Genomic DNA, 21940 nt, shown 5'->3' on the forward strand with positions numbered 1-21940 from the left:
CCCGGTCTCCAGTGTCCACCTTCCGTTTTGCCATTTTTGATGGGTATCTGAAAGTTAATTTTACTGTGATGCTGACGACTGCTGTGCCAATAAATATTGAAATGAAGCAGCCTACTGCTCGTGCGTCACCGTTGCATTGTGGGAATGTAGTATTGGTGCGTGTAAAAGATTGCGGGCTGCCGGCTTGCTGCGGTCTGCGGGCCGGTTCTAATAATAAATAAAGATCATCCCAGGGGCCGTAAAAAACCTTCTCGCGGGCCGGATGTGGCCGCGGGCCTTGACTCTGACACCCTGCTTTAGACAGTAACTTCACAAACCGCTCAAAGTAGTAGCTACCTGTAGTAGATCTGCACTACAGTTGCTGCATGGCGCTGCAGTACAGTAGTCTCTTCCTCGTCACCCAGTATGTAAATGAGTGTCAGACAACTGCTTGACAACATTTCTAAAAAGAAACTCAGAAGTGACCCCACTTCCCAATTTCAGAACACTATCTTTACTATCCTAGGTGGGTATTTAAGTTCTGGTCAAATCACCCCCCCCCCCCAAAAAAAATATATATATTTTTGGGCTATTCAACACCCTAAAATTGTCACTTTCTATACTTTGCCGAAATTACACAAGAATGTTATAAAACCTCCTGGGTGCCCTATTGTAGCGGGCATTGATGGAGTAACGGCCCCTTTATCGACTTTCGTTGACTCTTATTAGATCACTCGCAGAACAGCTCCCGTCCTTTGTAAAGGACAGCAGAAGTATGGTCTCTAATACTGAATCTCTTGATCCTCTCCCTGAGAATACTTTGTTAGTTACTTTTGATGTTGAGTCGTTATACACGAATGTTCCTCACGAGGGCGGTATTGAAGCCATGGACCATTTTCTTCTGCAACCTGACCCTAACATGCTGACCTGACATACATGTTATTCAATCATTGCACCCACACTGCTCGCAAGCCTCTGCATGGCCAGCCGCTAAAATAGAACTTGGTTCTATTTGTGAAGCTCGACGGACTGCAAGTCCTGCCTCTCCCATCTCCTCGTTGGTTTTTAGGTGCATATACCCACGTGAGTGATTGAAAGATGAACTGAGGTTCACACTCCAGTCCAGTTTGTTGCCAACTGCTATATAAAGTCCAAAGAAGAAGAAGCCTGAAGGAGGAGCGATTAATAGAAAAACTCGGTTGACCGTTTTATCTGTGGATTAATTGTTGGAGTAGAGTACCTTGTGCATTTCAGGTAAAAGAACAACCCAATGTTTATATCCCAGGACAAATTAGCTAGCAACAGCAAGCTAGCTAGCTAAATTGCCATAAACATTTCATGCTTTTCAATCTGTCCTACAAATTAATATAATTGGTTCAGAGTTTCAATCTGCGAGTACAGATCGCATCTGGTGTGGGGGGGTCAAAATCAACAGTCAAGGACAGTCTCGCAAAAAGAAGCATTCCTGCATTCTTACTACCCGCTATTCAAAGTGCTCGGAACAAATTAAGGGAATCGTTCACAAACATTGGCACATCCTAAGATCCGATGACAGTAATGTGTTTTCGGAAGCTCCTTTGGTCGTATTCTCGCTGCAGAAATCTCAGAGATCAATTGGTAAACTCTGATTTACCACCCCAAAATACCCCCGCACACCGTCTATTTACACCTCTACTGGACGGAAACTACAAGTGTAATGGATGTGCTCAATGCAATGGCACTTACAAATGTAGATCCTTCAAACACTCCCATACAGGTAAACAGATCCCAATCAAAGGTGTTGTCACGCGCTCCACTAAGGCAGTTATTTATTTTATTTATAAAAATTGTGGGTAAAACGAAGCGTGAACTAAAAGTACGAATCTCTGAGCATCGTAGCACAATTAGGTGCAAAAACTCGACGTAACCAGTTGAGGCCCACTTTTTGGAAGCAAACCACTATTTCGTCCCTACGTTATATCGGCATCGAACACGTCACCCTCCCTAGGAGAGGGGGTGACCTTGACAATTTATTGTTAAAACGAGAGGCTGCCTGGATCTTTAATTTAAAGACTCTAGCTCCCTTCAGTCTCAACGTAGACTTTGAGACTATGTAGACAAATTGTATCTATGATCGTATACTATTCATTCATATTTTTTTCATATGTTCTATTTATATCTGTAAATGAACCAATGATATCAAGCCACACCCGGCCATGATTACAGACACCTGTGTGTGTCCTTTGAAACTATATAAACTAGTGACCTGCAGTGTTTGTCATTGTACCCTGATGAAGACAGCTTGACTGTGGAAACGCTGGTTATTAGGTTATTCAATTATTGCATCTGAGCTCCTAGAGGGCGGCTCTCCTTTTTCTTTTTCAAGGATCCCCCATACAGCCTGGAGTACACTGATGCTAATCGCCCCCAAGCCCAACCACCAGGCCAGGACACAGCTCGTAGCACCTCCCCCTGCACTCTAAGGCACTGTGACGTGTGACCAGTCCTAGAAGGTTACTACCCTACCCAGCCTCCCCTCTTCACTCCACCTACTCAGCATTCACGCAGCCCAGACAGACAGACGGACGGGGCAGACCAGGCTGTGTTCCGGACAGGTGCCCTCCTATACAGACAGCAAGCACGAGGCCCAGGCGCGGAGAGAAAGACAGAGGAGGCAGTTGCCCTGTTGCGTCCGTGCGTCTGATACTGCAGCAGTCATTATTCTCTTCCTCCCTCTCTCCTATCGGGGACTGTATATGATGACTGTGTGGACGTCTCCCAAGTGAGGCTGACTGTGGCCGGAGCACGATTACAGCTGTAGTGTGCCGTGAGTGCAGGGTTTAGGAGGACCGTAGAGATTATATCTCTGCAAGAGGGACGTGAGTGAGTTCGCTCACATTTCAGCCCGCACTACTGCTTTGAGACAGCATTTCCTCTCTAGAAGACTGGATTTCCATTATAAAAACATACTGTGTTTGTGGGTGAAAACCTATTTGAGCAACAACCAAATAAATGTATAATGTGATGATCTCTAATGAATCCAAAAGAGCAGATCAATGACCTCTACTGCCAATATCAGACATTGGAAAGTATGTCCTGCCCATGAAATAAATGAAAAAAACCTGGTGTAAAGTAAAATTGAGCTACGGGCTAAAAGACAAGTTTTGCTAACAGGCTATGAGCTTAGAATGAAGAACGACCTAGCCAAGTTAGTTACTTATCTAGCTCAGATCAGCAATCTGAAGCTTGGCGTGACAAACCAATATGTTTGTGTCTGAATGCTGATCTTGACGTGCTCGTCAATCAATGTTGATGTCCAGTTCACTTGTTTCCATTTGGTGAGAAAACATGTTTCAGCACTTTAATTTCCATGACTGATCAAAAATCGTTTTCTCATGTCCTCTCGTTTCTGCAGCAGACAGTGAGCAATATGTTTGGAACATCGAATCGCAATAAAAACGCAGTATAGAATCGCAATACATACAGAATTGTAAATCAGTAGTGTAACATAACAAAAAAATACTTTGAAGTTCTACTTAAAAGGAAAGATTCACCCATTTTGAATGTTATTTTGTAGATCTCTGAGTGATGTTCTATCGATTCCCGGGGGTAATTTCATGTGCAGCTGAGCTATTGCCGTTCAAGCAGGCAGAAACAGAACCGGTATGATGCAAAAGTCCTCATACAAGCTGTATTTCTGCCTGCTTTAACGGTGAATAGTTCAGATACACATGAAAACACCCCAAGAATCAATAGAACATCAGTCAGAGATGCACAAAAACAATATAACATTCAAAATGGGTGAAACTTTCCTTTAGGTCGTTTTTTTGGGGGGTATCTGTACTTACTATTTCTATTTTTGACTACTTTTACTCCACTACATTCCAAAAGAAAATATGTACCATTTACTCCCATATATTTCCCCTGACACCCAAAAGTACTTGTTACATTTTGAATGCTCAGGCAGGACAGCATTATGGTCCAATTCACGCACCATCAATAGAACATGTTGTCATCCCTACTGCCTCTGGTCTGGCGGACTCACTAAACACAAATACTGTGTTTTTAAATTATGTCTGAGTGTTGGAGTGTGCCCATGGCTGTCCGTAAATTTAAAAAACAAGAAAATCGTGCCGTCGTGTCTGCTTAATATAAGGAATTTGATGTATAGCATTTGCTTTTACATTTTACTCAAGTATGACAATTGAGTTGTTTTTCCACCACTGTACAAAGTACATTTAAAACCAAATACTTTAAAACTTTCACTCAAGTAGTAGTAGTATTTTACTGGGTCTCACTTTTACTGGAGTCATTTTTTATATTTGGGTAGCGTGTCTTTACTTCTACTCAACTATGACAATTCAGGCCCTTTTCCACCACTGATCGTGATACATATAGAATCGCATTACACCTAAGTATCATGATAATATTGTATTGTGAGGTTCCCGGCCCGAAATACGATGGACCTTGTATTAAACTCTAAAAGACCTTGACTTTGCCGATGATCTGGCGGTTTTAACACACACACACACACACACACACACACACACACACACACACACACACACACACACACAAGGGTACAAGAAGAAAAAAGAGACAGAAGCAAGTCGGACTGGTTAACTGCAGCAACTGCAAGACAGCTCTTTCCCATTAACGCAGCAAAGGCAGTCAAAATAAATCAAGTAACAATACTTGGATTTGACACACAGTTTTACATACCTAGGGAGCACCATTGCATTATACCTACAGTAGGGGTACACGCATAGACATCTGCACTAGGATCAAGAAAGCCCGAACAACCTTCACAAAGTTCAAACAAATCTGGAGGTCAAGAAAATATAGCACAAAGAGAACTCAAAACCTACCAGAGCTGTGTACTGACAACACTTCTATGCCTACATGGTTACGAGTACTGAAAAATTGCTGAAGTAAACCTGAAAAAAAAACATCCATCCTCCACACAACTTGGCGCCAAATAATCATGAATGTCATCTTTTGTCCGAACACTATCGAACAACCCCTTCCTCAGACAAACAAAGCAGGACGCTACGGACACAATACTCAAAAGATGCCGCTTGAGCTGGATTGGAAGGAAGAACATAGACCCCATTCCAAGAGAAGAGCTGTCCACTGGTCTCCAGAAGGAAGGCCCAACACAACATGGCAGAAAAGCATAGAGACGGAGCTCCAACAACATCAGCCTTAGAGTTGGGGTACATAACAGAGGAGAAGATGGCCAAGACAGTCTTCGCTGCTGCCATATGCACCAGCTGGCATAACAGGGGTGAGTGAGTGAATCATGTGTGCATAATACTGAAAGTAATGACAGTAATACTGTAACGGGTTTGAGGTGATGTGCAGCCAGGAGCAGAATAGACATAATGTTGAAGTGTTGTTATAGGCAGTTGTTGGAGCTTGGCGGTACAGGTGAGGTAGAGGTTTGGTGCAGGTGAAATATTAATGCAGCCACAAAGAAGGTAATGCTATATGAGGGTAGAGATCAGGGTTCTCCCCAGGATTTTTAAACAAGATGGTGCTGCTGAGTACGGGAAGGGTGGAGGCCATATCCTGCAATCTAGAGCAAAATAAATACCCTATTAGGGTGTGATGCCTGGCCTTAAATGAGTGGCGCAGCCAGTCCACAAGGTGGCGCAGCTCCACTCTTACATTCTTTGAGGAGAAGCCTGGAGATGTTGAGCAGAGACACAAGCGCCTCAACAAAGAGATGCGTAAGATGTCTGTGATACAGATGTGATAGGGTGCAGCTATGATAAGACTGTATTGCCAGCAATTATTCAGCGTAAGAAAGATGCTGTGAAATTCCACCGGAGCAGACTGGCAAAATATGCGCAGCTTATTATAGTTTTTTTGACCCAGAGTTTATTAGAGGCCGCCGTTTATTTGCCAAAATCTTAAATTATACCCAGCTATAACAAGACACAGGCGCTTGTTGGATTCTCAGTGTTTAACGGAAAATGTACAGTACGCTGGCTATAATATACAGTGCATTGGGAAAGTATAATTTTCAACATTTTGTTACGTTATAGCCTTATTCTAAAAACTTTATACAATACATTTTTTTCTTCTCATCTACACACAATATCCAATAATGACAAAGTGAAAACAGGTTTTTAGAATTTTTTGCAAATGTATTAAATATAAAAAACAGAAATACCTTATTTACATAAGTATTAAGACCCTTTGGAAAGGCACAAACCTGACTATATAAAGGTACCACGGTTGACAGTGCACCTCAGAGCAAAAACCAAGCCATGAGGTCCAAGAAATTGTCCGTAGAGCTCCGAGACAGGATTGTGTCGGGGCACAGATCTGAGGAAGGGTACCAAAACATTTCTGCAGCATTGAAGGTCCCCAAGAACACAGTGGCCTCCATCATTCTTAAATGGAAGAAGTTTGGAACCACCAAGACCCTTCCTAGAGCTGGCCGCCCGGCCAAACTGAGCAATCAGGGGAGAAGGGCCTTGGTCAGGGAGGTGACCAAGAACCCGATGGTCACTCTGACAGAGCTCCAGAATTCCTCTGTGGAGATGGGAGAACTTTCCTGCAGCGCTCCACCAATCAGGCCTTTATGGTAGAGTGGCCAGACGGAAGCCACTCCTCAGTAAAAGGCACATGACAGCCCACTTTAAGTTTGCCAAAAGGCACCTAAAGGACTCTCAGACCATGAGAAACAAGATTCTCGGATCTGATGAAACCAAGATTGGCATTCAGGCCAAAGAGTTCAATCATCACGTCTGGAGGAAACCTGGCACCATCCCTATGGTGAATAATGGTGGGGGCAGCATCATGCTGTGGGGATGTTTTTCAGCGGCAGGGACTGGTACTAGTCAGGATCGAGGGAAAGATGAACGGAGCAAAGTACAGAAAGGACCTCAGACTTGGGGGAAGGTTCACCTTCCAACAGGACAACGTCCCTAAGCACACAGCCAAGACAACGCAGGAGTGGCTTCGGGACAAGTCTGAATGGCCTTGAGTGGCCCAGCCAGAGCTCAGACTTGAACACCGATCAAACATCTCTGGAGAGACCTGAAAATAGCTGTGCAGCGACACTCCCCATCCAACCTGACAGAGCTTGCGAAGATCTGTAGAGATGAATGGGAGAAACTCCCCAAATATAGGTGTGCCAAGCTTGTAGCGTCATACCCAAGAAGACTTGAGGCTGTAATCGCTGCCAAAGGTGCTTCAACATTGTACTGAGTAAAGGGTCTGTATACTTATGTAAATGTAATATTACAGTTCATTTTTAATACATTTGGAAACATTTCTAAAAAACATTTTTTGCTTTGTCATTATGTGTTATTGTGTGTAGATTGATGAGTAAAAAAAACTATGTAATCCATTTTAGAATAAGGCTGTAACATAACAAAATGTGGAAAAAGTCAAGGGGTCTGAATAATTTCCGAATGCACTGTAGGCTATTCTTTTCCCATTGGCCTTTCCAGGATGGTTCAAGCAAATATATGGTCAATGTGTAACCCAGTATATGCTAGTACTCTTCTCACCCTGAGTCTGGATGAGGTGGAGGATTTTGGCAGTGATCTGCCTGCCAATTTCAGCGTCCGCCAGCATGGCCTCCCTGTTCAGCCTCTCCAGCTGGCCCAACAACATCAGCACCCTGGAGTTACTGGGAACACTGGGAGAGAGAGACAAAGAGGTTTAATACTTAACATATACCTTGGCATCAGGTCATGCTCTCATAAAGCAAATAGTCTCCAGGGTCGTGATCATTAGGCACCACACAGAGGGGAAAAAAGGACAGAAACAGGGAGCGACTACCTGGACTCGTCCAATAAGAAATGCTTATTTTCCCTTTCTGTTGTGAAACATTTTAAAATATTTTCCATAGTGCGCCCTAATGAACAAAACTATGCTCTGGTTATATTACGCTAATGTTGGGCAGTGAGGCCAAAGGTCACAGCCATGGGAGAGAGAATCTAAACGTAGAAATAGACCAAATGTCTTTTATATACCCTTATATAGACAGTGAGAGACCAAGGGAGAGAGGAAAAAAAGAGACAAACAGACCAAAATACACTAAGAGCAACTGAGTGAGATACTGCTCAAACAACACAAAAAGACAAATGCACTTACACGCTCACAGACATATTAGCTAGACTAAACAGCAGAGACAGTCACACTAAGAGAGTCAAACAATCTACCAAGCCCAGAGTTTATCAAAAGTTAGCCTATAAATTGAGCTGCCTACGCCATTGAAATATTAGGTCTGGGGCTGGCACAATTACTGCATAACCGTGTAGTTATGGATGTCATGAAAATAAAATAAAAGTCATAACAGTTTGAAAAAAATGTATTTACCATATACCCAGGAATCAGGAAGAAATGGATGAAAAATGACAGAAAGTGGGGACTACCTGGACTCGTCCAATAAGAAATTATTATTTTCGCTTTCTGTTGCGAAACAGCGGACTGAAGATGGGACTGCCGGACTTTGTGCAGTTGAGTCCATTTCTGCGGTAAAAGTCTGAGTCTGGATCCAACAGGACCCTGTATTGACCCTTTTTTGCACTAACTCAATGCACACACACTGGACTCTAACAACACACTCAGATACAATAAAACGTCACAATAAGGTGCTAAGTGTTCGATTTGCCTGCTAGGCGGCAAGGAGACTCCCAGCTCCGCTAAAATCATTGACGCTGCGTGCCGTTTTCAAGGGACTGTAAAATGTTAACTATTTTGGTTGTAATATCACCTCTTGAAGAGCATAGTCAGAACTACACATTCCGGGTTATTCCATGCAAAACAATTGAGCACACTTAGCTCGATCGTCAGAGTTATACAACAAGTAACTGAATGCTTTTCATGATCAGTAAACATCAATTTTGTCATTACAGATACGTAGGGTAGCCTCAAGATCTCTCAATATTGGCCACCATGAATTGGATATTTGAGCGATATAAAAAGTGAACTATACCTGACCAGTATGAGTGGTTAGGTTAATTTCCCACCTTTTGTGATCATGAAAAGCAAGCAGTTCCTTGCTGTATAACTCTGACGATAGAGCTAAATGTGGAATAATCGGAAATTTGTAGTTTTGGCCATATGCTCTTCAAGAGGTGATGATTATTAAAACCAAATAGTTATAACATGTATTTAACAATCCCTTGCCACCCAGCTGCCAATCGAACGCGTATTGTGACGTTTTATTGATAACGACCCTGTTATTGTGACGCAATCATTTCCATGGTGATGCAGAATGTTCATTCAAATTATGTTAAATGATGTGGCTCATGCAATGGAATGTATTTTTTTGTCATGTTAGTTGAGTTGAATAGTCCCAGTTCGTATTAGATAGAACGTCGCGGGGAAAACAACCTGAGGCTGCATCACATCCGGCCGTGATTGAGAGTCACATAGGGCGGCCCATCATCGTCCGGGTTTGGCCGTCATTGTAAATAAGAATTTGTTCTTAACTGACTTGCCTATCTAAATGATGGTTAAATTTTTGGGAAAAATGCACTACAATTTTTACCCCATTGGCTCACAGCAAAAACTTCACCCTTTTCAAATGCAATTTTCTTGTTGTCTGCTTGCTTTAGTCAATTATAAAACTACATTTAAGAAAAGTACAACATGTCTAAAGATTACTTTAAACATTGACGTAATATTGTAGGGCTTCCCTCATGCCCCTTTTCATGTCGGTGCTAGCAGCCACGTGCGGTGAACGAGTGCTAGCTAGCTATAGTACTGACCGGAAAATTAAGCTAAACAAGACCAAGAAAACCAACGGACTATACAGCTACAAGTAGTGAGTGGAGTTACACATGGACTAAACTAAAGTTAAATGTCTTACTTGTGATGAAATGTTTTCCACACACATACAGTGCCTTCAGAAAGTATTCATACGCCTAGACTTATTCCACATTTTGTTGTTACAGCCTGAATTCTAAATTGATTCAATTTACTTTCCCCCCCACCCATCTACACACAATACAGCATAATGACAAAGTGAAAAAATGCTTTAAAAATATGTTTGCTAATTTATTGAAAATGAAATACTGAAATCTCATGTACATACTGTACAATGCCTTCAGGAAGCATTCATACCCCTTCCCTTATTCCACATTTGTTTTGTGTTACAGCCTGAATTCAAAATTGATTCAATATATTTATTTCTCACCCATCTACACACAACGACCCATAATGGCAAAGTGAAAACATGTTTAAAAAAATGTTTGCTAATTTATTGATAATCAAATACAGAAATATCAAATTTACATAAGTATTCACACCCCTGAGTGTGATTCAAAATTCAAAAATAATTCAAACACTATGCAAGACTAATGCTAAAGTAACAAAAGGCTAGTTATTACAGGCCCCAAACAGTTATTGACCCCAGCAGTGAATATTTGACAGAGGAACCTAAAATAGCTAGGGTCAAGATGGCATCATGACTGGCCCTGGCTGGTTTAATGACCTGTGGTTGTGCTGTCCTTAGACTGATCTTACAGTGTCACAAGACATTGAGCAATCTACAGTGTATAATATGAGGGCAAGGGGCAGTGTGTGAGAGACAATCATCTGGCAGAAAGAAAGAACTGTGTGTGTGTCCGAGACAATGGTTACTCACCCTTTCTCAGTGGTCATTTTGGGCTTATTCATTTTTTCTCACACACGTCAACATTTCACATCAACTGCAAATAAAGAAAAGCAAGAATCAGCAATGCAACACAGTTGTCATTCCCTCTGGACTTTAATGTTCACCCCTGTAAATCCCAGTCTATCCTTTCTATTATATCCTGTGGCAAGATGAGATCAGCAACATGGAGAGATGGCACTAAATGAACAACCCGTATCGATATATCCAATGTAACAAAATAGGGCCGGTCTTGCTGTCTATCTATCAAGCTCAACTTGTTTAACCAAAACAAAAGGGTGTCCAGTAGAATTAAAGGTCTCCAGTGTCAGGAAACGAAAGAGCTGCGACTATGTAATTAAGCCACTTAGCTAGGGTAATCAGACCAAAAGCATTGCAAGCCAATAGGAGAAAAAAACTAGTAAAGAGAGAAGACAAAAGCAGCATGTATGTAGACATTTGACCTGGGTCATTAATGAGTTATTACCATTCATTATGTTATTGATGATTTAAAACAGTGTGTAGCCTATACTGTAAGCACTATTCCTGGATATAAAATTGGAGGCCATAATTAAAAATATTTAAAAATCAACAAGGATGTAACGAGTTTACCTAACGTTACATGTACAGCCAGTTGTTGTTAGCCAAGGGGACTGAAATGAAAAACCGAGAGAATCCTGTTCTTCACTCAGTCGACCTGGGCTAGTCTGCCCTGTTGTCCGTTATTTGCCTTTGCAGCAAGCATCTTCACCTAGCTAACGTTAGCTAACTAGCGTACGTTTTCCACAAAACTATCCCTATTGCCAGCATCAAAGTGTGAATGGCTAAATGCCCCAACTGCTGTAGAAGGGCCTAATCGATGTAGCTAACGTTAAACGTCATCTGGCCAGACTGGCTATCTGCCAAATGTGTTGTTGCAAAATGCACTTATTCAGATCTTCATTCACAACAACATCACCATAGTTAGCACAATGGCTAGCTAGCTAACTAGCAGTGACCGACTGGTTTACGAAATAACTGGCTGGCGGGTAATAAGGACATCACAGCCCCCACTGCACCTGCTCAGTGTCCTAGCTAACGTTAGCGTAGCTAGCTAGCGTTCCTGCTAACTTAGCTAGCCATTTGTAAATAATGTCAGAGACATGCACTAATATGCTGAAAAAATATTCAAACATAAACATTTTACGAACCTAGGTATATGGAAAGTTAGTGTTGTCCCATTAGGACGAGGCAATCCCTAGATGTAAGTGTGTTGCCTGAAACGATGCCTCGATGTACAACCCCCCTACTGGGTTGGAGAACTGTCAAGAAGATCTGCCAGGATCCATGAATAACGCGAGAATGCAAATTTAGTTTTTAGATGTGACGCGAAAATATGCGACCAAGCATCTCAGAATGAACGCATACTGTAAACGCGGATCAAAGATCAGACATACTGTAGCAATAACATATAGGGCAAAACCCCCATACTGACCTAGAACCAGGAAATTAAAAAACCTGACCTGAAACCAGCACCCACTGACCCAGAGAGACCCTCCAAGGATTTGCATAGTTATGTTGTGGGACTTCATGTCCCAACGTGCAATATAACGCTAACGTCATATTTGTGCTTCTTCCCGAGCCTCGGACAACTAGCTAGTAACGCTAGCAGTTAGCACGGTATGTATGGTCAAAGATCACGCCAAATGTTGCTAAAATTGGCAACATGTTTCATGCAATGGCGTAATATATATTATCTTTTAATTGTGTGATATGCATGATTAAACATTTTTGTTGATACAGAGAGTCCAAGCTAGCTAGTTAGCGTCAACGACATTATTAGCCCGCTCGTCTGGTTTATGGTTTCCACTAGCTGCCACAGCCACAAAGTCAAAATTAGCTTCATCGTAAAAATTAATGAAAACAAAAATTTGCTTTTTGGTTTTAATTTAAGGTTAGGCACAAGGTTAGCAGTGTGGTTAAGGTTGAAAATCACATTAAGAATACTATTTGTAGAAATAGGCGGGGTTTATATATATTTATCATAGCTATTAGCTTCTAACAATGACTAGCTAGTGAAAAGACAGCAAACTCGGTGTTTCATTACAAATTGCGATTAGCTAGTTATCTTATTGAATGAAACCTTCACAGACCTGATAGTTAGCCAGGAGATCCAACCCGCTTGTTTACAGCTGCGTTACTATGGTCAGACAGGCTTCCTGTGCGTAGATAATGACGCAACTGAGCAGGCAGGAGATATGGCTCGGAAAATGTACCTCAATCCAGGAATGAGAAATGTGTTGTACTCTGAATTGTCCCATTATCCCTACTGTTACACCGAGAAGATTGAATGACTGCTAATGGCAAGTTGCATTGATCAACAAAGGAGCTAATTGGCTGACACTGCCATTTCAAAATGGCTGTGTGGCTTCTGCTACCTAGCATGAGACGAAAAGGACAGTTTTCCAGAAAAACTAGCAGTCTTTCAATCATCTGTGTAACAGTTGGGATAATGGGACAATTCAGAGTACAATGCATTTCTCATCCCTGGACTGCGGTACGTTGTCCAAGCCATATCTCGCGCCAGCTCCATGGTGTCGTACTCTACACAGGAAGCCTGTCCAACCCTAGTGCAGCTGTAAGCAAGCAGGTCGGATCTGCTGGTTAACCTGACAGTCAGCATAGACTTGAAAAAGGATCGCCTGCTGAGTCCCCTTGCCTTGGACCCTAGTGACAGACACGTGGATCACTGTTTCAGAACGTTTCCATTGCACTAGTGCCCACAATTAAGGCCATTTTAGGCATTAACTCAAGCTGCTTAGTCACTCTACACATCAGCATGTTAATCCCTCAAGGAGTCTGATCTTACTTTGACCTGTCTGTTTGGTAAAGTGGATATTACACCCTAACAAGTGTTGTATTTCTCACACACCATCCTACTCTTCAATAATGAGGCCCATTAGTTGAAGTTTCAGACCGCCTCAATCCCCAAAATAGCTCTGTCATACATTAATAGTTGCTTTCAGATTTGCTTTGACACAGGTATAAGGTCTATGCTTACGCTATTTACAGTATGTCATAACTCCCTTGCTATCTGGCATATAGGCCAGTTTCTAAACAGAGATCGTACAGTATGTATATCCGTCTAACACGAACCAACCTAGCCCAATATTGGACTAAAGGAGCCTAACGTTATTCCTTAGTCCAAGGACCTTACATGTTTTGTTTAAAGGCTGAATTGGCTCTGGAAGCCATGTTCTAGAAACATAAATCCCTCTACTTTTATATCCCATCAAAATAATTTCACAAATGGAAAATACACACAGTTTTAACACAGTTGCAGCCGACATGATTTTTTAGTGACAACATGTTTGTGTCGTTGGTCTTCCGTTTACACACAAGTGTTCGGAGATTTAGATAGCTAATTAGCACAGGTAGTCCACTCTGTCTTTTCAGTAAACAAGTGTTGTAATATGGAAATATGGCTGTGTGGGAAACCTAACCTTATAAAAGGTGTGTATCAATTTAACATTTTATGAAAGATAAAGTCCTTATGCTTCCAAAACCAATGTGTTAATGTTCAGACTGAGGGTCGCGGCTCTTAACAAAACTCCTCCCTACAGAAGACTCCTTCATCCAGTGACTTATGTGTAATGTAATGGAACTGAGAGACATGATCAAGAGCTAGAACCGACCGTGCTACTTATTTACCTACCTGTGTTTGTGCCTGTTTGACAATGCTTTTCCCACATCAGAGGGTATATCTGTGACCTGTGGACGGTTCTGATAACAAATGCGTTGTTTGCATTGCTGAGCAGTGCCCAGGACATAATACAATCTAATTGTTAAATGCTATCAAAACCAAACATGGATGTCATTGTTTTGCACGCACACGCGCCGTTCTACTTCCTGTCTGCGACAGCATGGTGCCAGTAGTGCAAGTTTGTGTTTTGATTTGGGGGGTGGGGAGTGGTTGCATCTAACAAATGGATGTAATTCTTCATTGGGCACTGCTCAGCGACACAAACGATGAGTTTTCAATCACAATCGTCTACCAATTACGGATATACCTTTGTTTGTGGGAAACGTGTCGCCAAACGGGGACAGTCACGGGCTGGCAAATAACTTGCAAGGTGAGTACATTTTATACAGCTAGACCAGAGTTCTACTGGGTATCTGTCACTAGAACACAGTTCCACTCTGGTCCAGGAAATTGGCTATCTGGCCTATTGAACATCCACACTGAAGTCAGAAGAGAAGTGTGTCATGTACTTCTACTGGGTTTACTTTCAGCTTTAACCATGGTGATGAAGTCATCAGTTGAGGATGATGATGTGGGATGGGGACTGGGTGTCCCAGAGAAGATGAGGAACAATGCAAACTGGGTGGACATTACACATGACTTCAAAGAGGCATGCAAAGGTACAAGGTGTGTGTGTGTGTGTGTGTGTGTGTGTGTGTGTGTGTGTGTGTGTGTGTGTGTGTGTGTGTGTGTGTGTGTGTGTGTGTGTGTGTGTGAGACATGCTTTAACACCGTATTTCAGGATGTGCTAGTGATGTCAGTTCTTGGGGGCTTTTGATACTTGCCCCTCTCGTTTGTTTGTGAGACAGTTCCGAAATACCTGGTAAATTGGGTTTCTCATCAAAAGATTGGTGTAAATCACACAACCAGTAAAAGAAAGGCCTGTACAGTACAGCAATTCCTAATGTATACCCAGTGTTTTCAGCTCTGTGGGAATTTGGTGCCACCAGTCTGAAATGCAAGCTGGATGGCACAGGTTAAGATGCCCTGCTGACCCCACTGACATCAATGCATGACAAATTCAATTAAGTAGAAGTTAGGATTCACCCTTTGTGGTCTAACTCCTATTTGATGATGAGTTCCTGTGTACCTCTTTATACAGTACATGCTGGTGTTACACTGTACTACTGTAACACAAATACTGCTCTGGCTTTCATCCGTATAGTACGGATGACTGAGTACAGTTGCATTTGTTCTCTCTGTATTTACAGAGCTCAACCTTGGGGAGTTACTCCATGACAAATTGTGAGTATGAGTGTTTGTTTGTTTCACACACTGTTCTAATCAACCATTAGTGAAATACTTAAGTGCTTGCAGTCTGTCTCATTAATGAATACTGGGTATCTATCACTAGACAACACACACACACACTTTAGGTCTTTCTAATGGCACGTTTTTCAGCAGGTTTGGCCTGTTTGAGGCTATGTCCGCCATTGAGATGATGGACCCCAAGATGGACGCCGGGATGATTGGCAACCAGGTCAACAGGAAAGTACTCAGCTTTGAACAGGCAGTCAAGGTATGGCTCTGATTCCTAGAGTTTCAGACTGTGAAATGAAAACGATGGTGTTATGTTATGTTTAGTGAGGTGCATTATAGTCCATAAAGACTCTTCCCCCTCCCTTTCGTATCCTCTCTCTCATCCTGTCTTGTCTCTAGGATGGTTCCATCAGAGTGAGCGACCTCAGTCTTCCTGAGCTGATTGGGATCATGGACACCTGTTTCTGCTGCTTGGTCAGTTTTATTGCCTTATCAATACCAAACTGAATCAACAAACGATCCATAATTAATTACCAATCAAAACAAATGTGTGTGTGTGTAGATCACCTGGCTGGAGGGTCACTCCCTAGCCCAGACGGTGTTCACCTGTCTGTACGTCCACAACCCCGACCTCATCGAGGACCCCGCCCTCAAGGCCTTCGCTCTGGGCATCCTCAAGGTGTGTGACATCGCCCGTGAGAAAGTCAACAAAGCCGCGGTGTTCGAGGAGGTAAGCCACTTGATCCCTTTGGGTTTTTGCACACACACAGTCACGCCAATGGCCATAAAAATTGGCAAACCGGCACCAACAGATCTGGGACCAGGATAACGCACACTGTCTCTATCTCCTATAATCCTGTCTATGGGACACAGTTAGGATTGCAAAATTCCCGGGAACTTTCAATAAATTCCCTGGTTTTCCAGAAGTCCTGGTTGGAGGTTTCCCGGAATCAGAAGGGAATTTATTGGAAGTTCCCTGAGTTTTGCAACCCGCTGTACCCTCCTACATCTTTTGATCTGAAACAACGCTTTGTTTGGTTCTAGGTGTAATATTCAAGATCCTGTTCTATGTTCTGTCTCCAGGAGGATTTCCAGGCCATGACGTATGGCTTCAAGATGGCCAACAATGTGACAGATTTACGGGTTACAGGTGATGTTCATGTGACGGGCTTAGTCAGTGTTGTGGTTCATGTATGGCATTGGCGGTATACAATATATATGTAGTAATGTGTGTGTGTACCAAATTAACCTTCTACCAACAGGTATGCTAAAGGATGTGGAGGAAGAGTTACAGAGAAGAGTTAAGGTACAGTACTTACACCCTACTTTCTTCCCGTGAAGTAACAACACGACTACACTCTGGCAGAATGGCCAAACGCATTACTGAATAATATCGCTCATCCTTAACTTTCAATGACCGCAAGTGTGTACAGTACCACCAACAGAACTGCACAGCTCATCCATCACAAGTTAACTCCTCTTCCTCTCCCTCTCATTCCCTCTTTTTCTCTCCGGTAGAGCACACGCAGTCGCCAGGGCGAGCAGCGGAACCCAGAGGTGGAGTTGGAAGTAAGACTGTCACTCTCTCCCTATGGGTATATCCACCAGTCCACCTTATCGTCTCTCCCATCTAATGGCCTTAAATCGACCCCTAACCCTCATGCCCTATCTACTGCTGATCGAAGAGGCTTTGATAGGTCTAAGCAATATGGTCAAAATCCCACCTTGCTTATCAGAGGAACACTTATAGCCTTATCTATACACCTATCAAATTATTTCAGTGTGCATAGGGTGTAGTGTAGCGTTCTAGGGGTCGATTTGGGCTTCGGCATATATCCCATGCCTTCTGCCATGCTCCACCAGAGCTAAGAGTGAGGCAGCCTTTCAGTGAGACAAGTCTGGAATTTGCAGCCGTTTCTCAAAATAAAAGGAATGAGCATTGTACGACAGAGCTAAATCTGTGTGTCCCTAGGGTCTACAAAGATATATTGTGTGTTTTTGCGATTGTGTGTGTGCGTGTGTGACTTAACCCTTTCCTATGCCTTTCTCAGCATCAGCAATGGATAGCACTTTTCAGTAGGATCAAGTTTACACGTCTTCTGCTGACAGCGCTGATCGCCTTCACTAAGAAAGAGGTAACACACACATTTAGCTTCACTAAGAAAGAGGTAACACACACATTTAGCTTCACTAAGAAATAGGTAACACACACATTTAGCTTAGCTTCACTAAGAAAGAGGTAACACACACATTTAGCTTCACTAAGAAAGAGGTAACACACACATTTAGCTTAGCTTCACTAAGAAAGAGCTAACACACACATTTAGCTTAGCTTCACTAAGAAAGAGGATCATGTGCATACCGGTATGCTGATTTGATTTTTGATTGGGTCGTGTAATTGGTTGACTGATGCGTAATGTCATGTTGGCTCTGTCAGACCAGCTCAGTGAGTGAAGCCCAGAAACTCATGCAGCAGGCAGCAGATCTCCTCCCAGCCCTCCACTCCAGCATTGAGCATGGCATTCAGTACCAGAACGATACTACTAAAGGAGGTAACACGCGCACACACACTACACTATGGCACCTAGGCCCAATGTGTCCGTCACTACCGTAAGAGGCAATGTTACACTCGTTGGAGAACCTCTGACCGCATTTGAGCCACTCACAGTTCTGAACCCTGACCCCCCCCCGCGTTCCAGATCAACCGATCATGATGGGGTTTGAACCGCTGGTGAACCAGAGACTGCTGCCCCCCACCTTCCCCCGCTATGCCAAGATCCTCAAGAGGGAGGAGATGGTCAACTACTTCAGCAAGCTCATCGACCGCATCAAGACCGTGTGCGAGGTCATCAACACAACTAACCTACATGGAATTCTGGTACTACGTCTGTAAATACTACAATAATAATTAGAATACTACATTCTGACAATACTGTAATGGTCTGCCTGTTAGAGCATTTGCTAAAGGTTTATAGTAATGTTTTAATGTTCTGCTTTCAGGACTTTTTCTGCGAGTTCAGTGAGCAGTCCCCTTGCGTCCTCTCCAGGTCTCTGCTGCAGGTAAGCAACATTCTCCCTCGTGATTGGTGCGTCTGGACAACTCTCTCCTCTGATTGGCCCTGTTCTGATGAATCCCCTCCCTGTCTCTAGACAACGTTCCTGATAGATAATAAGAAAGTGTTTGGGACCCAACCAATGCAGGACTTGATCAAAGACGCTCTGAGGTACTTTGTCAGCCCGCCGGTGCTCTCCTCCAAGTAAGTCATTGAAGATTGGAGTGTTTCTTTCTACGGCCCAACCTTCAAATGCTTTAGAAATACATCCTTCCTACCGTCCTTGAAGTCATAAGAGATCTGAATTGGTTGGAGTGGTGTTTAAAATGGTGGCAGTGTTGCTTTCACCTATCAAAACACCACAAAGGAAGGAAGGATATGTATGTCTGAGGTATTCGAACAGGGCCTACGAGTTTGTGTTCAAGCTCTATCTCTAGAACTGACTGATCCATGCGTTGCCTCTGCAGGTGCTGCCTGCATAATAACCACCAGGCCAAGGACTACATTGACTCCTTTGTCACACACTGCTCAAGGGTAAGTCACCTGGCTGCGTTCCAAGACCTATTTTCTCTATATTAATGCCACAATCCTTCATTTGTGTGTTTTTCCCCCCAGACCGAACGGCATCCCCGCCACTTGGTTAGCTATGAAGTTGAGGGGTGGAGCTAGGGGAAAATGTAACCACTCAAAATTCATAGATGGAGCCGTGGCTCTGACTATCAACGTGATAGTTTTAAACATATTCTGAAGCTATTATAGGCTTACACTGTTTTTCTCTCCAAACAATGGACTGAAACGACCTTGTTCGTTTTCTCTGCAGCCCTTTTGCAGTCTCATCCAAATCCACGGACACAACCGCGCTCGGCAGAGAGACAAACTAGGCCACATCCTGGAGGAGTTTGCCACACTGCAGGATGAGGTGTGTGTGTGTGTGTGAGAGAGACAGTGTTTGCGTACGCGTTGCTGTTTAGTGTCGTAAGTGATCTAAAATGTGTATGTGAGTGCGCGCGCGCTTGACTGCATGTCGCTGTTCTCCTGCGGTTGACTTATGGGACTGATGCGGCGGCACCCCCTGCAGGCAGAGAAGGTGGACGCGGCGCTGCACAGCCTGCTGATGAAGCTGGAGCCCCAGAGACAGCACCTGGCTTGCCTGGGCACCTGGATCCTCTACCACAACCTGCGCATCATGATCCAGTACCTGCTCAGCGGCTTCGAGCTGGAACTCTACAGCATGCACGAGTACTACTACATCTACTGGTGAGGAGTGCGCGCGCACGTGTGTTCCAAAGTGCGTGTTCCACGTGTACACTTGACTGAGGTGTGTGTTTGTGTGTAGGTATCTGTCAGAGTTCCTGTACGCGTGGCTCATGTCCACTCTGAGTCGGGCGGACAGCTCTCAGGTGGCTGAGGAGCGCCTCCTGGAGGAGCAGCAGAAAGGGCGCAGCAGCAAGAAAACCAAGAAGAAGAAGAAAGGCCAAGGGGGTCAGGATCAAGTCGTACATTATTTGCATTGCATTGAATACATCTGGGAGTACACCGCCCGCCCCCATCCATAACTTGTTCCTCAATAAGAATGTGTTTGCGCCTGCAGCTCGCCCCCTCAGCAGAGAAATCACCATGAGCCAAGCCTACCAAAACATGTGTGCTGGCATGTACAAGGTAAGTGTGCACACACACACACGAACTTGTCCTACACATGTTATGGGTCCTTTGCCCTGGCTCAGTTGCAGTGCCGTTTTCATTCCAGACAGCATAAACACACACACACACACACACACTGAATTCCTGTCTCTGGTGCAGACTATGATCGCCCTGGATATGGACAGGAAGGTGCGGAAGCCGCAGTTTGAGTTGGACAGCGAGCAGGTGCGCTACGAGCACCGCTTTGCCCCCTTCAACAGCGTGGTCACTCCGCCGCCAGTCCATTACATCCAGTTCAAGGTAACGTAGTGGGTCACCAACCGTCGCTAGCTAGGATTGTGCGCTTGCGTTTTCCTGTGTCTGTGGTGCATTCCAGGTCAACATAATTGCAGACACGCTGCAACGAATATCAGGAATTACATGTTATAGCGGAGATATAAAAAAAAAAAAAGATATATATAATCTGTAACGTGACCCGTTTCTCTCCGTGTGTATCGGCTGTAGGAGATGTCCGATCTGAAGAAGTACAGTCCTCCTCCCAAGTCAGCTGACCTCTACATGGCGGCCAGCAAACACTTCCAGCAAGCCAAACTCATCCTGGAGAACGTCCCCACCCCCGACCCAGAGGTCAGCAAACCCAGCAGTAGTAAAATAGATTGTGCCTCCTGTTAGTGGGTCTGAATTGCCTCTTTTAATTTGCTGATTGTTGCAGGTGAATCGGATCCTAAAAGTTGCCAAACCCAACATTGTGGTCATGAAGCTACTTGCTGGGGGGCACAAGGAGACAAAGGTAACAACACATCATAATGCAATGAGCAAAACTTAAACAAAGTAATTGGGGAATTTAAACATTTCTGGGTCATTATTGTTGTTTGGTAATAAGAAAAATGGTACTCCCCATCTCTAGGTACTACCAGAGTTTGATTTCTCTGCTCACAAGTACTTCCCTGTGGTCAGGATCATCTGAATCCAAGCCCTGCATTACTATGACAACTCAAACCCAGTACCCTCCTCCCTGACCCAAGTGAGCCCAAAACAGAGACCAACTCAACAATATTCCCATCTGTGTTACTCTATGTCACTCTGGTAGGACAGAGACAGCAACATTGTTATATATGTCCCATTATGGCACCTGAGATCATGGCCATCTCCATTTTGAAGTAGTCCATTTTCTTCTACTCCTTCTATGAGTTGGTAAACAAACTTAAAGGTTGCATACTGCCACCTATGGTGTGTTGTTTAAATGGGTATAAAGCCAGATTTACTGCCACCTGCAGTTATGGAATGTTTTCTGACTAGTATAATTCATTGGCTGATCCCTCCTGATGACCTGGATGGAATTATGTGATCCTTCCTTAACCCATATGAAGTCTCACCCAGTTGACTACTTCAAAATGGTGGAAGTCCTCAGTTGCACTGCCCTTGCTAAAACAGGCTTTTGGGCCCTAGAGTCCTCTACCTCTGTGGCATTGACCCACAAAGGACTACAAATACCAGACGTCGCAGAGGACTGACTGAACTACATCCTCCACAATTCCCAAAACAAACTTGACTATGGTATTACAATTATTTATTTTTTGTAATCTCTGTCATACACTTCCTCAATAAAAACCTATTATTATTTAA

The 21940-nt window shown here is 43.5% G+C and overlaps 2 protein-coding genes across 7 annotated transcripts in view; one reads left to right on the forward strand and one right to left on the reverse strand.

Annotated features, from left to right (window-relative positions):
* LOC111958038 (cytosolic carboxypeptidase 1) overlaps positions 1–12796 on the reverse strand; it is a 44358-nt gene extending 31562 nt beyond the window's left edge. For 3 of the 5 annotated variants that reach the window (XM_023979215.2, XM_023979214.2, XM_023979211.2), the window contains exons 1-3: positions 11770–11895; positions 10574–10637; positions 7485–7615 (exon numbers count right to left, since the gene is read on the reverse strand). In XM_023979215.2, the coding sequence (XP_023834983.1) occupies positions 7485–7615; positions 10574–10605 (163 nt within the window). In that variant the 5' untranslated portion in view covers positions 10606–10637; positions 11770–11895. Of the gene's footprint in view, positions 1–7484; positions 7616–10573; positions 10638–11191; positions 11266–11769; positions 11896–12711 lie in introns of those variants that run through there. The other 2 variants (XM_023979212.2, XM_023979213.3) reach the window with 2 other exon arrangements.
* LOC111958040 (N-alpha-acetyltransferase 35, NatC auxiliary subunit) lies at positions 12149–21940 on the forward strand. 2 transcript variants are annotated; one of them, XM_023979216.2, is made up of 23 exons: positions 12149–12238; positions 14852–14980; positions 15572–15605; positions 15762–15879; positions 16020–16094; positions 16183–16350; positions 16704–16770; positions 16883–16926; positions 17139–17189; positions 17672–17755; positions 18058–18172; positions 18320–18498; positions 18621–18680; positions 18771–18877; positions 19141–19207; positions 19494–19592; positions 19752–19930; positions 20010–20155; positions 20265–20332; positions 20474–20614; positions 20819–20941; positions 21027–21104; positions 21222–21940. In XM_023979216.2, the coding sequence occupies exons 2-23, from the start codon at positions 14860–14862 to the stop codon at positions 21279–21281; spliced, it is 2184 nt and encodes a 727-aa protein (XP_023834984.1). In that variant the 5' UTR covers positions 12149–12238; positions 14852–14859; the 3' UTR covers positions 21282–21940. The 2 variants fall into 2 exon arrangements, with proteins under 2 accessions (XP_023834984.1, XP_023834986.1); XM_023979218.2 differs by having other exon boundaries at positions 15765–15879.

The sequence above is a fragment of the Salvelinus sp. IW2-2015 genome, linkage group LG33 (genome assembly GCF_002910315.2).
Source record: "Salvelinus sp. IW2-2015 linkage group LG33, ASM291031v2, whole genome shotgun sequence".
Classification (NCBI taxonomy): domain Eukaryota; kingdom Metazoa; phylum Chordata; class Actinopteri; order Salmoniformes; family Salmonidae; genus Salvelinus; species Salvelinus sp. IW2-2015.

Coding starts and splice junctions, on each gene's coding strand:
- LOC111958040 (XM_023979216.2), top strand. CDS start 14,860: ATGGTGATGAAGTCATCAGTTGAGGATGATGATGTGGGATGGGGACTG. Junction 18,173..18,319: donor GAACGATACTACTAAAGGAG/GTAACACGCGCA, acceptor CCCGCGTTCCAG/ATCAACCGATCATGATGGGG. Junction 19,208..19,493: donor TTGTCACACACTGCTCAAGG/GTAAGTCACCTG, acceptor TTTTCTCTGCAG/CCCTTTTGCAGTCTCATCCA.